This window comes from Brassica rapa, chromosome A09, assembly GCF_000309985.2.
Source record: "Brassica rapa cultivar Chiifu-401-42 chromosome A09, CAAS_Brap_v3.01, whole genome shotgun sequence".
NCBI lineage: Eukaryota > Viridiplantae > Streptophyta > Magnoliopsida > Brassicales > Brassicaceae > Brassica > Brassica rapa.
In genome coordinates, this window is record NC_024803.2 from 27,989,642 (window position 1) to 28,002,926 (window position 13,285).

At 38.7% G+C, this 13,285-nt stretch overlaps 5 protein-coding genes and 4 non-coding genes across 11 annotated transcripts; 5 read left to right on the forward strand and 4 right to left on the reverse strand.

Annotated features, from left to right (window-relative positions):
• Positions 1 to 37: 37 nt before the first annotated feature.
• On the reverse strand, positions 38 to 1,372 carry LOC103840476 (membrane protein PM19L). Its single transcript, XM_009116984.3, has 4 exons — positions 958 to 1,372; positions 578 to 797; positions 437 to 482; positions 38 to 344 (listed from the first exon to the last, which is right to left on the reverse strand). Exons 1-4 carry the CDS (start codon positions 1,082 to 1,084, stop codon positions 258 to 260), a joined length of 480 nt encoding a protein of 159 aa, XP_009115232.1. The 5' UTR covers positions 1,085 to 1,372; the 3' UTR covers positions 38 to 257.
• A 222-nt stretch (positions 1,373 to 1,594) lies between these two features.
• LOC103840477 (auxin-responsive protein SAUR64) lies at positions 1,595 to 2,936 on the reverse strand. The gene has a single exon (XM_009116985.3). It carries the CDS (start codon positions 2,147 to 2,149, stop codon positions 1,724 to 1,726), a length of 426 nt encoding a protein of 141 aa, XP_009115233.1. The 5' UTR covers positions 2,150 to 2,936; the 3' UTR covers positions 1,595 to 1,723.
• Positions 2,937 to 4,565: 1,629 nt separating this feature from the next.
• Positions 4,566 to 4,655, forward strand: LOC117128776. The gene has a single exon (XR_004452166.1). It is a non-coding gene; the product is annotated as a small nucleolar RNA U31b (small nucleolar RNA).
• A 48-nt stretch (positions 4,656 to 4,703) lies between these two features.
• On the forward strand, positions 4,704 to 4,790 carry LOC117128779. The gene has a single exon (XR_004452169.1). It is a non-coding gene; the product is annotated as a small nucleolar RNA snoR4a (small nucleolar RNA).
• Positions 4,791 to 4,842: 52 nt separating this feature from the next.
• On the reverse strand, positions 4,843 to 7,858 carry LOC103840479 (auxin-responsive protein SAUR64). Its single transcript, XM_033281397.1, has one exon. The coding sequence runs from the start codon at positions 7,235 to 7,237 to the stop codon at positions 6,758 to 6,760; it is 480 nt and encodes a 159-aa protein (XP_033137288.1). The 5' UTR covers positions 7,238 to 7,858; the 3' UTR covers positions 4,843 to 6,757.
• Positions 4,904 to 4,993, forward strand: LOC117128777. Its single transcript, XR_004452167.1, has one exon. It is a non-coding gene; the product is annotated as a small nucleolar RNA U31b (small nucleolar RNA).
• LOC117128720 lies at positions 5,317 to 5,405 on the forward strand. Its single transcript, XR_004452114.1, has one exon. It is a non-coding gene; the product is annotated as a small nucleolar RNA Z196/R39/R59 family (small nucleolar RNA).
• Positions 7,859 to 7,916: 58 nt separating the features above from the next.
• LOC103840480 lies at positions 7,917 to 9,116 on the reverse strand. The gene is made up of 2 exons (XM_009116987.3): positions 8,830 to 9,116; positions 7,917 to 8,762 (listed from the first exon to the last, which is right to left on the reverse strand). The coding sequence occupies exons 1-2, from the start codon at positions 8,983 to 8,985 to the stop codon at positions 8,178 to 8,180; spliced, it is 741 nt and encodes a 246-aa protein (XP_009115235.1). The 5' UTR covers positions 8,986 to 9,116; the 3' UTR covers positions 7,917 to 8,177.
• Positions 9,117 to 9,358: 242 nt separating this feature from the next.
• On the forward strand, positions 9,359 to 13,087 carry LOC103840482 (probable methyltransferase PMT24). Of its 3 annotated transcripts, XM_009116989.3 has the most exons (9): positions 9,359 to 9,641; positions 10,117 to 10,501; positions 10,586 to 11,010; positions 11,084 to 11,233; positions 11,308 to 11,689; positions 11,780 to 11,954; positions 12,030 to 12,299; positions 12,390 to 12,584; positions 12,681 to 13,087. In XM_009116989.3, exons 2-9 carry the CDS (start codon positions 10,156 to 10,158, stop codon positions 12,913 to 12,915), a joined length of 2,178 nt encoding a protein of 725 aa, XP_009115237.2. In that variant the 5' UTR covers positions 9,359 to 9,641; positions 10,117 to 10,155; the 3' UTR covers positions 12,916 to 13,087. The 3 variants fall into 3 exon arrangements, with proteins under 3 accessions (XP_009115237.2, XP_009115236.2, XP_018510307.2); XM_009116988.3 differs by having other exon boundaries at positions 10,117 to 11,010; XM_018654791.2 differs by having other exon boundaries at positions 9,359 to 9,638; positions 10,116 to 11,010.
• Positions 13,088 to 13,285: the final 198 nt, after the last annotated feature.

A 13,285-nucleotide genomic window follows, 5' to 3' on the forward strand; every position in this document is an offset into this window, starting at 1 on the left:
TCTGTGTGGTTCACTGGAAACAAGTAGAAGTGTGATCCATTTCAAGCCTCACAGTTTGATTTTATTCCATGAACACAAAGTGATACACACACACACACAAATCAAGATCTGATCCTTCTGTGCAGAAAGAATGCATGAATTTAACTTAAGCTTTACTTCAACTTCCTATGAAAATATTATCACACAAACAAACATTCCCACACTCAATCCCGAGTTTGACTTGAAAAGTAGAAAGAAACCCAAAAGAAAATTATTTCTTAAGTAGGTTTCTTCACGCCGTGAACAGCAGCGATGTAAAGAAGCTGTGTGACTGAGAGTATGATCAAGAAGGCCTCCATGGTTCTCTGCAAAGAAAAGGAGACGAACATGAAGCCAATACTTGTGTGTGTTTCCAAAACTGAATCGACTATAAGAATTGACTAGAGAAAATTCTAACCAGTTTTGCATTTCGCACTTGAAACTCAATTTCTTTCCAGGCGAATCTGTTAATAAATGATGATTAGTCTTACCATCGATGTCTCAAAACATGATGTGTGTTGCTTGTGAGACGGGAGATATTAATTAAATGTATATTTACCCCATGGCAAGGACTGTGAGGGTCCATGCAATAGTTGCGGCCATGGCTGCAGCTGGTAAGCTTCCCACGGTCCATGAACGAATATGTGTAAGGCCAGAGATTGTGGAAGCTGCACCAACTACTCCCGCAAGCAACGCGAATGTCACAAAGAATCCTGTTGCTGCGTTTCCCATCGGAAAATAAATTGGGGCGAAATGTGCTGGAAGATTGAAATCAGGGCCTGCTCAAGTTTGTTTTCACAAATAATGTTAGAAGTTAAATAACAACAAAAACCAAATTATTAATACCAAAAGCAAACAAATTCGAGAAAAGTTAAGAAATCACAGTTGATAAGCAACCAATGATGATTATGACTGGAGATGAGTCTGAAGTGTTCTTACCAATTTCGAATCCACGGTCGATGGCTCGGTTCATGGCCCATCCTCCAATCCCTAGAACAATTACATACATGCAGAAATTGAGTACAAGAAGTAGAGAGGCAACAGGCTTCATTTGCTCACCCGCCATTTTCCCTTTAGAAAAAAACTACAAAAGTGGAAGAAAAGAAGAAGAGAAGAAACAAGAACGAGGAAAAGTAGATTTGTGCTTGTGGTTGGGACAAAACATAATGAAGCTACTTTATATACTAACTTGCTTTGTTCTTTTCTTGTTTAGGGTGCTGGTAATAGAAGAAAGGTTTACTAGAGAGTTGGAAAGTTGAAAGCTTGAAGTTCAAGGCAATTCTTATAATACCCCAAAGATTCTTGGCTTTGCTCTTTGTACGTGTAGAAAGTGTATGCCCAATTTTTTTAAGAGATTTTCAGATGTTCTTACAGAAGACAAAAGGTAGATTCTTTTGCAGTTCAATGTCTCCTCACTATTTGCTTTTTATCCAACTGAGACATGGTACTTATTCTTAAACAATTCCCAATGATCTTCTAATATTCGCATAGCATTTTAGTATCTATTCCTTGTTTTATTTTGTTTACAAGGGAAACCCCGAAACTTATAGATGGAGCATTTATGAACAAAATGAAATTTAAGTAGATTTTAGTAGAGAAGGGTGTATAGAAGCAAATTTAAGCCATATATAGTCATTTTTGTGTTGTATCAAGTATACAAAAAATCTGAAGCTTTACAAAAGTATCTATCTTCACTTTGGAAACTCTAAAATACAAGCAACTGTTGAGTATTTGGTTCTTGTTGTTGCAAAGAGCATTGTGAAGAACACTTAGCACTAGAGATTGACATTAGCAGAGCCTTTTCTGTGTCTTCATCCATTCGTCGTTGGACCAATTTAATTAGATACTCCAAGAAAACCGAGTCGAATGGCAAGGTGATTGGTCCTTCCGTAGGGATGCCGGACTCTTCTTCAGATATCTTCAAGAGCTCTTGAAAAATAGAGTTGCTCAGGTAACTTAAAGGAAAAGCAAAGCGGGTTTTACCTACCGTGTAAACAACAAAACAGCCATTCTCTGCAGCGGTTGAGCTAGTAGCAGTACTTGTTTTTTGAAATGAGATCCTTTTCCTGTGGAGGGCTGCTCTTTGTTGCCATTTCTTGGCCATCTTCATTAGCTTCTTTGTGTTCATCATTATTTTTAAGGAAAATATGTTTTAAGAAAGGAACGAAGAAAAAAAAAGATTTTTAGTTTCTTGTGGAGGTCTCTGAATGCAAGTTATGATTGATGAAGAATGCGATAGGCTTGTTGCATTATATATAAGGAGAAACTACTAGAGTTTAGATGAACTTATCAAGAGCAACCAAAGCAGACACAAACACATGCTTCTTGTCTAAAGGGTCCCAAGTTAGTAATCAACTAAACAACTTGTGGATCAAAACATCTAGTGAGAAACACAACCATGTGGCCTTGTATGAAAACATTGAATACATTACTTTGATGCAAAGACCCGTGAAAGTAAACGAAAGATGTAAACTTGTAGGTCCTCTGATTTTCTATGAGAAGTTCAAACCTATAGAAGCCTTAGTTGTTATGGTAGGTTTCTCGAGTCTCATAGATACCCATCAAGGAATGTAGGTGTAGCGTCCTAAGAGTTTTGTAAAAGCAGTTGAAAAATTTACTTACATTTAAGTTTAACGCAACTCATATATTACCATTATCTTGATTATGAATCCATCAAAAGCTAGGAAATAAATTTTACTTACATTGAGTTTAATGCAACTCATATGTTACCATTGTCTTCTTGATTATGAATCTATCAAAGGCTACGAGATAAAAAAATTCTTTTGGTATTATTTGCAAGTTGTGATGGATGAAGAACGGTATAAGCTTTGTTTCATTACGTAGAAAGATGAGACTAAGACAAATTTGGAGGAGAAAGCCAAACTAGACACAAACACATGCCTCTCTAGTTCTTGTCTGTTGGTCATAACTCATAAGGGTCACAAGTAGGTAATTAATTAATTTTTGCAAATCAACAAGTGGATTAAAAACACACACATATATGGTCTGGACCATAATTGAAAGCGACAAAGGCAAAAGTTAGCTGGAAGGAGATATGTTTACCAAAGGCAGAAGGAGGATTGGGGATCAGGTCTCTGAAGGAAGTTAATGTAGTACATTGCCTGAAGCTCATTTGGAGATTGCTCTCTACCAAGTCCTCCTTATGGGTTAGATGGATACAATGTTACGTGATTCGAAAAGGGTCCTTTTGGTCGATAAGAGGCACCAGTAACATGGGCTCTTGGATGTGGAGAAAGCTACTCAAGCTAAGGGATCGTGCAAAAGGTTTTCTAAAAGTGGAAGTGAGAAATGGAGAGAGCTCATCGTTCTGGTACGATAACTGGTCTCGATTTGGTAAGTTGAAAAATGTTTTGGGAGATCGGGGTCTTATTGATTTTGGCATTGGCGATAATGCTACTATTGCGGAAGTGCTGGCTAATCATAGACGTCGAAGGGCACCGGCTGAGCATCCTTAATGAGATAGAGGATGAAATAACAATGCTTAGACTAATTTTATCGCAGGAGGATGACATTCATCTATGGAAGCAAACTGAAGATAAATATGCAACTAAGTTTTCAACAAAAAAAACATGGGAACAGGTCAGAAGCCACCATCAAACTTGCTCATGGAGTAATGGCGTATGGTTCTCTCATTCGACCCCAAAGTATGCTTTCCTTCTCTTGGTAGTTTTGCGAGACAGACTACAAACAGCTGATAGAATGCAACATTGGAACATAGCAATCAACACGACTTGTGTCTTGTGCAATGAAGAGCAAGAATCTTGTTGCCATCTATTTTTTTGTTGCTGTTTCTCGGGACAGATATGGAGAAAGCTAATCGGAGGCCTTATGCAAGATGATTTCACCACGGACTGGAATGCGCTTAAAGTGTTACAGTCTAACCCCAAACTTAACCCAACGAAGACCTTTATCTTTTGGTATGCTTTGCAAGCGACAATGCACACTGTGTGGAGAGAGCGAAATGCTAGAAGGCATGCTGAACAACCGAAAGATATTGGCTGTCTAGTCAGGTTTGTGGACAAGACCATGAAACTCAGGTTGCTTTCAGTGAAAGGGAAGGGGCAGCAGTACCTTGATGAAGCTCTGATCACTTGATTTGGGTTGCAAGAAAGCAATGGAGGAGCTGGATAAATTCTTTTATTTTTGTGTAAATACAAAAGAAAACAGTAGCACTTGATGTAAAAATGGCTTTTGCTTAAATAAAATTTTACATTTTTTCAAAAAAAAAAAAAAAAAAAAAAACTTAGACATGCGAAAACGAAAGGAAGATGTAGAAATTGTCTCTCATGTGCTAACTCCTAACTGAGAATTTCAGAATACCAGTTAAATTAAAGTGAACCGAATTGAACCGGTACGTGGTCAGCCGCTAACCCCCATAAGCTTTTAAACCCTAGAGCTCTCTCTATATAATGGCAAAGCCATAAGCTTAGAGACTCGACAGCCTCAAAACAAAAACGACGTACCGTACGGTATAACTAAACTCTTTACTGTGTCTTAATAATCTTTGTCTGTATATGGCTTTGAACGAAAGTGATGATAAGGAATTGTCGCCCCAGTCTTACTTGCATCCATTGCGATGGAATGCAACATGGTGATTGACTATTTTCGTCTGATTCTTTTCATCGTGTACGTTTCTTGTTCTTGATCGTAGGATTTAGTACTGTGGATATGATGAAAAGGCATAATTGTTTTGTGACACCCAGTCTGATCTGCTTTTGGCAGAATGAGTGATTTGCCATGTTCTCTGATCTAATGATACGTTTCTATCCTAAAAATCTCAACTTTGTAGGGCTGTTTATGTCGATATTTCTTCTCTAGCTCTGCCTAATCGATTATTTATGTTTCTGTGTTCATTACTTTAGGAGAAAGTGATGATAAGGAATTGTCGCCCCAGTCTTATTTGCATCCATTGCGATGGTTGGCAACATGGTGATTGACTATTCTCGTCTGATTCCCTAATTTTCAACAAAAAAAGATTTTCATAATTCTTGTGTTTTGTTTTCTCCAATGGTGTTAATTGGAAGTGAAGAAAAGGCATAATTGTTTTGTGACACCCAGTCTGATCTGCTTCTGCAGAGTAGTTCAGTTGTGTTTTTATATCGCAAAGATCTGTTCTCTATGTTTTTTATGTTTGGAAGAATGAGGAATGAGGATGATTATTATAACCATACGTCTGCAAATCTGAATTTACATTGTTGATTCATAGACATGCACTACCATCTGACCTCTTCTCTAAGTTTTTTTTTTTTTTTTTTTGTGCTTTCAAACCCTCTTTGCTGCGATCAATGATGAATAAAATCGTCCATATTTAATGATAATCCCATGATTATTAATCTCTAGATCACCATCTTTCGGCTGAGATTGCAGTTTACCCTTTATTAATCTTTTGAGTTTGTTTTGTGTTATTTATTATTGCCAATGGTATCTGTCTGATGTCTGAACTTTACATATGTAGTTGGACATTTCGTTTTTTCAGAGGCAGAAATTCAATGAACAGCCCTTTGCGACACTGCTAGCTTTTTTTTTCAATAAGTTAACTATTACTGTTTTACCTCCTTTTAGTGTTAACCTAATTGGTTGTTGTATTTTCCGTATCACTTGTGTCTTTTATATTGTTTTTTGTGCAGTGTAATGAGATTGTTCTTTGCTAATTGTCTGACATGGTCTCTTGGACTGCAAGTGGCTTTGCATTTGGATTCGTTTACAGTTTTTTTTTTGTTCAGAGAAGCGGTTGTAGTCACGTTTTAAACCTCGCTCTGTTTTACTGAGGTTTTGCTATACATTTTGACATATTACTTAATACACTCCTGTCTTAAGAGTGTTTTGTGATAGTCATTGTCCATAGATCAATTCACTAACATCATCACAGCCTTCTTTGCATCTTACAGAGTGTGCCAATTTGGTTCACTTATCAACGCATTTGAGATCCAGCGAAACTGACCGGAATGGTAATGAAGTACATTTGCAAATCAACCTGTGTACTATACAACTTATATGGTGAGAAGACATGATCCTGTGGACATGAAAAGCTATATAACCAAATACAACAAGATTTTGGTACTAAAGACTTTTATTGAGAACTTGTATGAGAAGTCAAAAATACTAAATTCATGCTTCTCTACAGATTTGTTTGCTAGTATAATGGTTTGAGGCTGGTTAGTAGATCCATCAGCAAAATTAAATGTGTCACAAAATAATAGGCCAAGTTAGGTAGGGTACAGCAAATCTTCTGGTGAAATGAAGGACAACAAAACTGTGGTTACCATTAATGATGAGAGAAATAGATAGATACAAAGAAAGACGTGTGCTAGCTAGTGAATCGAAGCAGAAGAGCATGTAGTCCACAATCCACATACTGTATTTTCTCGCTAGCGACTCAACTATGCCTACTATCGCAGGTTAAGCTTAAGATAATAGAAACATCTCGGGTCTGTAGGTTCTTGCCCATTCTCTTATATTATCAAAGAGATTCATTAGGACGACTGATTGAAAATTTTAACAACGTTACCATTTTTTATGGCAGAAAGTTTCAGGGCAAAACAGTTGAGTAAACTAAACAAGTTCATTTTTCATTCTTTACACTGGAAGTTTGATTTTGATGAGACAATATATTAGAGAGAAAAAAAAAGAATAATGGTTTGTATATCTGTAATAACCTGTCTAATCTAAAATAACTGAATCCTTACAAACGCAAAAAAAAATGCTGCACACTAGTTCTCTAAAATACAAGCAGTTGTTGTAGAGAGCATGGCAAAGAACATCTAGCACTAGAGATTGACATTAACAGAGCGCTTTCTGTATCTCCATCCATTCGTAGTTCGATCATTTTGATCAGATATTCCAAGAAAACCGAGTCAAATGGCAAGGTGATTGGTCCATCGCTTGGGAGGCCAAACTCTTCTTCAGAGATCTTTAAGATTTCTCGGAAAATAGAGTTGCTCAGGTAACTTAGCGGAAAAGCAAAGCGGGTTTTATCCGCCGTGTAGACCACAAAACAACCCTTTTCTACAGCCGTTGAGCTGCTAGTAGATGTACTTGATCTTTGGAATGAGATTCTTTTCCTGTGGAGGGCTGCTCTTTGTTGCCATTTCTTGGCCATCTTGAGTAGCTTCTTTGTGTTCATCATTATAGCGAAAATCCTTATGATCGGAAAGGGAAAGAGATTTGTAAGTTGTGTTGTATAACTCTCTGAATGCATGTTCTGGGCGATGAAAGATCCAATAGCTTATTCAATTATATAAGGGGAGAAACTATTATCAGTTAGAGCAAGTAAACCAGACAGATACACATGCTTCCGTCTTTTGTTCTATGTGGATCATAAAGTTAGTAACCAATCCTGGTTGCTCAACATTTGTGGATCAAAACATCAGTTGAGAAGACATGACCATGTGGGTATTCTTACACAATATTCTCATAACAAAATTTAGACACAGAGACGTGTGGATGTGAACAAGAGATGTAGAACCTGTAGGTCCTATGATGTTCTCAGAGAACTTAAAACCCTAAACATTCATTCTCTGATTTTGAGCAGCCTAACCAGACATAACATATGTTTTTGTTTCTACTCTATCTGATCAATGATTGTCCCAAGTTGGTATAATAAATTCCATCTGCAAAACAACTTATGGTGAGAACTGAGAAGACATGATCTGATGATCATATGAGACTGTCGGTATGAAAGCTCTAAAAACATTTATATGACAACAATTTGTTACACTACATGGCACAAATAATCTTAGTCGTACAGATACCAAGAAGCTCTACTACTTCACCATTTAGAAGGTGAAAACACTCAAGTTCTTACGTTTGATTCAGATAACTATGCATATGCATCTTTATATAATAGATGTAAGACAGAAACTGAAAGGTGCACCAGTTACAAGATGTAGTTTTATTTAATTGCTGTATGGAATACACTTGTAACCTTACAGAATCAGCCTTGTCTAAAAAAATACAAGTAAACTGTTTCGGAGACATCGTTGTTCCCCAACTAGAGCCATTTCACCATTCATTCCAGACATTCATATAACAATAAATAGTCACAAACCAACAGAGAAGCAGAAAACATACAATAAACACTTGAAACCAAATTAGATAGATATACGTCTGAGCTGCTTTCCTCAGACTAACAAAGCACATTAGAACACGTCTGGATTGTACCGACCAGGGATGGAACTATTGTTCTGCTGCGCTTGTTTCAAATGAAGCGTTAGAGCATAATTATTCACCTCGAGAGTCCTCAGCTGTTCCTGGTATTGAGTAACCATCTGCCTCAAACGCTGCAACTCCTGGCTTTGATCTTCGGTTTCCTTCTGCCGCTTCTGTTGCGTCACCACGGCTCGTTTCAGCAAACTGTTCTCCTGGACGATAGCTTCTAACTGCTGCCTTAACATCAAGTTCTCCTGTTGTAGACTGATCTGCATCGCTGCGTCGGAACCAGCACGCGTGTTGATGGACTTCTCCAAAGCTTGTAATGCTCTTGACGCACGGTCTTTGGCGTCTTTCATGTCAGAAGCATTCATCATCTCCCTTACAAATAACTCAACCCACTCGTTACCATCCATGTTCAAGACTTCCTCCTTCCCTGACGATCCTCCTCCTTCAACTTTTGCTTCTTCCTGGATTAGAGATGATTCTGAACTCTTGTCTAAACGAAGCTGATTCAAAGATCTAATAGCGGAATCAATATCATCTCCACATTCCTCGATTGCCCGCTCAAGAATCTAATTAAAAAAGGCAAGAAAAGTAAGAATCCTATGCGAACCCGAGAAAGAAAGTTTGAAACTTTACATGAGTATCCATGTCGGGGAAAAGGGCGGCGAGGTGAGGGAGGAGAAGAAGGGAGGAGGAGGAGGAAGAAAAGCGACGGAGTTTCTTGGAGAGGGGAGGCGAAGAAGACAAATCCTCGAACACAGATCTCTTGCTCCCGCAAACAATCGCAGACATGTTATCTGCTTCCTCCCTTCTTCCTTCAGACCTGATCTCTCACCCTTTCCTTTCCTTTTTGTTTTTTTTCTTTTCCTTTCTCAGAATCTCTCCAATCTGATGATGATTCTCGGAAACCGAACAGAAAAGTCAAACCCACCCTTTGATATAATAACACAACAAGAATCGGATCTAAATGGATCCGACAACAACCGGGAGTCGGATCTACATTTCTCACAATGGGCTAACACGAAACCTACTAAAATGGGCCTAATGGGCCGTACCACGAGCCTTAACTGTTTCCCTCATTCAAAACGGTGTGTGAACTAAAACATATCGTTCATACTTGATTGATAGCTTAGCTGTCCGTGTCGGTGGATCTTCAAAAACGAAGTTTCTCAATTATTGTTTAAAGAAAAAACATGGCAAAGTCAAAAAATAATAATTAAATCGTTGGTGGAGATCAGATCCAAATTCTGGTATATTAAGGCCGTAACACACTACTGTATGATTTGTATAGTAGTACTATGATTTGCTTCACCACTTGCTCCACTGAGATTATATAAAGAGCGGATCATTCACTCTCTAATCCGGATCTGGAGATTTCTCTTATTCTCTCTGCTCATAAAGTTGCAATCTTGGGAGAGATTTGAAGCTGCCAACACCCTTTCTCTCTGGTATTTACAGCAACTCTGTTGCTTTCTTTTTATGTTCTTGCTTCTGGGTACTTCTCTAAATCCAAGATTCATAAATGCTTCTTCTTTGTTTTACTTTCTGTTTGCTCTTAGGTTAGTTCAAACTACTATGACTTGGGTTTTGGCTAATCATATTTGATCTCTTCGTTTAAGTGTTTTTTGTTGATTTTAGTTGGGGGTTTTTAGATCTTTAGTCATTTGTGTTCTGTGGTATCATATTGTCATGTGATTAAGCTCAGAACTGTTGAATAAAGTATTGTGCTTTTGGTTTTGGGCTAATGTTTGATCTCTTCAAACAAAGCCTAAAGAAACAAGATCTAGTAGAGTCATTATTAGTCAATAACGTTGACTTCCATTTCGTAGGAACCCCAACATCATTTTAGCTCTTCCCTTGCTTCTTCTAAACTTTCTTTTACTCTGTTACTTAAAGTCATTGTATTCTCTTTGGGTTTTGCAGGTGCATTTTGACTAGGGATCGTGCCGTGGGTCTAGGAACATGGCGATGGGGAAATATTCTCGTGTAGACGGGAAGAAGTCATCAGGCTATGGCTTAACCATTACCATAGTTTTGATCGTTTCTCTCTCTATGGTTGGGGCTTGGATGTTCATGTCTTCCTGGTCTGCCCCTACCGAGTCTATTGACTTCTCTTCAAGCCAGACTACTAAAGATGTGGAAACTACCACCAAGACTGATTCCACTAACGAAGAAGCCTCCAAGAGTCTTCCGGATGAAAAGACTGAGGAGACTGAAGTTGTGAAAGAGAGCAATGAGGAGAAGCCTGATCCTGAGAAAACGGAGGAGGCTGAGGAGAAAAAGGAATTTGAAGACAAAAACGGTGAAGGGGATAGAAAAGATGGGGAGGGTGAGAAAGAGGCAGAATCAGAAAGTGATGAAACGAAGCAAAAGGAGAAGACACAACTTGAAGAGAGCTCAGAAGAAAACAAATCCGAGGATGGTAATAAAACCGAGGAGAATACTGAAGAAAACACCGAGAAAAAGACTGAAGAAACTGAAGAGAACACTGAGAAGAGTAAGGATGTGTTCCCATCTGGTGACCAGGCTGAAATCACAAAGGAGGCGAGCACAGGAAGTGGGGCTTGGTCTACCCAATTGGATGAGTCGCAGAACGAGAAGAAAACTCAAGTCTCCTCAATCAAATGGAAAGTCTGCAATGTGACAGCTGGACCAGACTATATCCCTTGCCTTGACAATTGGCAAGCTATCAGGAAGCTTGCCAGAAAGCATTATGAGCATCGTGAGAGGCATTGTCCCGAGGAGTCTCCAACCTGCCTTGTTCCTCTTCCCGAAGGTTATAAGCGATCCATCAAATGGCCTAAGAGCAGAGAAAAGGTAAAGCTTCTTGAGTTCCTCCTTTATGTTTATTTGTCATTGATACTTATGTTTTGTGTGTTTTGCCACACAGATATGGTACAACAATGTTCCTCACATGAAGCTAGCAGAAGTCAAAGGACATCAGAACTGGGTGAAGATGAGTGGTGAATACTTAACATTCCCTGGTGGTGGTACTCAGTTCAAGAACGGTGCTCTTCACTACATCGATTTCCTCCAAGAGGTACACTTTATTCATTCAATGTCTACACAACTTCCTCATTGACTATTAACATTGATATGTGTCATTGGTTGCAGTCATATCCTGATATTGCTTGGGGAAACAGAACCCGTGTTATATTGGATGTTGGGTGTGGTGTTGCTAGCTTCGGAGGCTATCTTTTTGACAGAGATGTGCTTGCTTTGTCGTTTGCACCCAAAGATGAACACGAGGCGCAGGTGCAGTTTGCTTTGGAACGTGGTATCCCTGCAATGTCAAACGTTATGGGAACCAAGAGATTGCCTTTTCCAGGATCTGTTTTCGACCTTATCCACTGTGCTCGCTGTAGAGTCCCTTGGCATATTGAAGGTGGTAAACTACTTTTGGAATTGAACCGTGCATTGAGGCCAGGTGGGTTCTTTGTCTGGTCGGCGACTCCAGTTTACAGGAAGACCGAAGAAGACGTTGGCATATGGAAAGGTTTGGAAACTTTGTTTTTGGATATGAACGTAAGACTATAATGCAATTGGTTCTTAACTAACTTGTGGGATGATTTTCTCTGTTTTGTAGCAATGTCGAAACTCACAAAGGCAATGTGCTGGGAGTTAAAGACGATTAAGAAAGATGAACTGAATGAAGTGAGTGCTGCCGTTTACCAAAAGCCAATGACTAATGAATGCTACAACCAAAGATCTCAAAACGAGCCACCTCTCTGCAAAGACTCTGATGATCAAAATGCCGCTTGGTAGTTTATTCACAACTAACTAACTAGTCATGCAATGGAACTCTTTTGCTAAGGCATGTGTGGTGTTTGATGCAGGAATGTTCCACTTGAGGCATGTATGCACAAAGTGACGGAAGATTCGTCAAAACGTGGGGCAGTTTGGCCTGAAAGATGGCCACAGAGAGTAGAGACAGTTCCTCAGTGGTTGGATTCTAAGGAAGGTGTTTATGGAAAACCTGCAGAAGAGGATTTCACAGCAGACCATGAACGTTGGAAGAGTATTGTTTCAAAGTCATACCTCAACGGTATGGGAATCGATTGGTCCAATGTGAGAAATGTGATGGACATGAGAGCTGTCTATGGAGGGTAAGTTTTGAAAAAATATCTTTCACCAGTACAAAATTGTCTCCATGTATTCGTTACTAAATGATATATTTATCTCTCTCTTGGTTTCAGTTTTGCTGCTGCTTTGAAGGATCTGAAGCTGTGGGTGATGAATGTAGTTCCTATCGACTCACCAGATACGCTTCCAGTTATATATGAACGTGGTTTGTTTGGAATATACCATGACTGGTGTGAATCATTCAGCACTTACCCTCGAACTTACGACCTCCTTCATGCTGATCATCTTTTCTCTTCACTCAAGAAGAGGTATGTATTTATACACTACACTCACATATATGCATCTCTGTATCCTTTTCTTGATTGCAAAATCTGTTGACCATATGTGTGAACAAAACCCTTTAGGTGCAACTTGGTGTCGGTAATGGCGGAAGTGGACAGGATTCTAAGACCACAAGGGACTTTTATAGTAAGAGATGACAGTGAAACGATAGGAGAAATTGAGAAGATGGTGAAATCTCTGAAATGGGATGTAAGAATGACACAATCCAAAGATGGAGAAGGAGTACTCGCTGTTCAGAAGTCATGGTGGCGTCCTACAGAGGTCGAGACCATTACATCGGCAATAGCAAAGGCATGAGAGGTTTAAAATAGTTTGATGAGTAAGTTGTTTCTTTTATGATCACGTTGATTGTTTACTTGTATTATTAGTCCAATATTTGTATCCTTTTTTTGCATTGACGAAAATATTATACAAAGACAATTGTCTCAATAGTGTAAGCTTTTATGAGTTTTTGAATTGGTCCTAAACACCCATGAATCTTTATTATAAATACTGCAGCAAACTTGTATATACTGTGTATATTTGAACTATAGCTTTGATGTGTGTATATTTGAACTATAGATATGATGAGTCCATGTATTATGCATCACTTATTCCGCATTCTCAAAGCTTGACTTTTTAATCCCAACAGATGTGGACTTCCCTTTGGCCTTTATAAGTTACCATT

What these genes read in the sequence shown, in the direction of transcription:
- LOC103840479 (XM_033281397.1), bottom strand. Translation starts at nt 7,237, where the DNA reads ATGCATTCAGAGAGTTATACAACACAACTTACAAATCTCTTTCCCTTT.
- LOC103840476 (XM_009116984.3), bottom strand. Translation starts at nt 1,084, where the DNA reads ATGGCGGGTGAGCAAATGAAGCCTGTTGCCTCTCTACTTCTTGTACTC. An exon ending in CGACCGTGGATTCGAAATTG is followed by an intron (nt 798 to 957) that starts GTAAGAACACTT and finishes AAACTTGAGCAG; the next exon opens with GCCCTGATTTCAATCTTCCA. An exon ending in CTCACAGTCCTTGCCATGGG is followed by an intron (nt 483 to 577) that starts GTAAATATACAT and finishes ATTTATTAACAG; the next exon opens with ATTCGCCTGGAAAGAAATTG.
- LOC103840477 (XM_009116985.3), bottom strand. Translation starts at nt 2,149, where the DNA reads ATGATGAACACAAAGAAGCTAATGAAGATGGCCAAGAAATGGCAACAA.
- LOC103840482 (XM_009116988.3), top strand. Translation starts at nt 10,156, where the DNA reads ATGGCGATGGGGAAATATTCTCGTGTAGACGGGAAGAAGTCATCAGGC. An exon ending in AGACGTTGGCATATGGAAAG is followed by an intron (nt 11,690 to 11,779) that starts GTTTGGAAACTT and finishes TCTGTTTTGTAG; the next exon opens with CAATGTCGAAACTCACAAAG. An exon ending in TTCTCTTCACTCAAGAAGAG is followed by an intron (nt 12,585 to 12,680) that starts GTATGTATTTAT and finishes AAAACCCTTTAG; the next exon opens with GTGCAACTTGGTGTCGGTAA.
- LOC103840480 (XM_009116987.3), bottom strand. Translation starts at nt 8,985, where the DNA reads ATGTCTGCGATTGTTTGCGGGAGCAAGAGATCTGTGTTCGAGGATTTG. An exon ending in TCCCCGACATGGATACTCAT is followed by an intron (nt 8,763 to 8,829) that starts GTAAAGTTTCAA and finishes TTTTTTAATTAG; the next exon opens with ATTCTTGAGCGGGCAATCGA.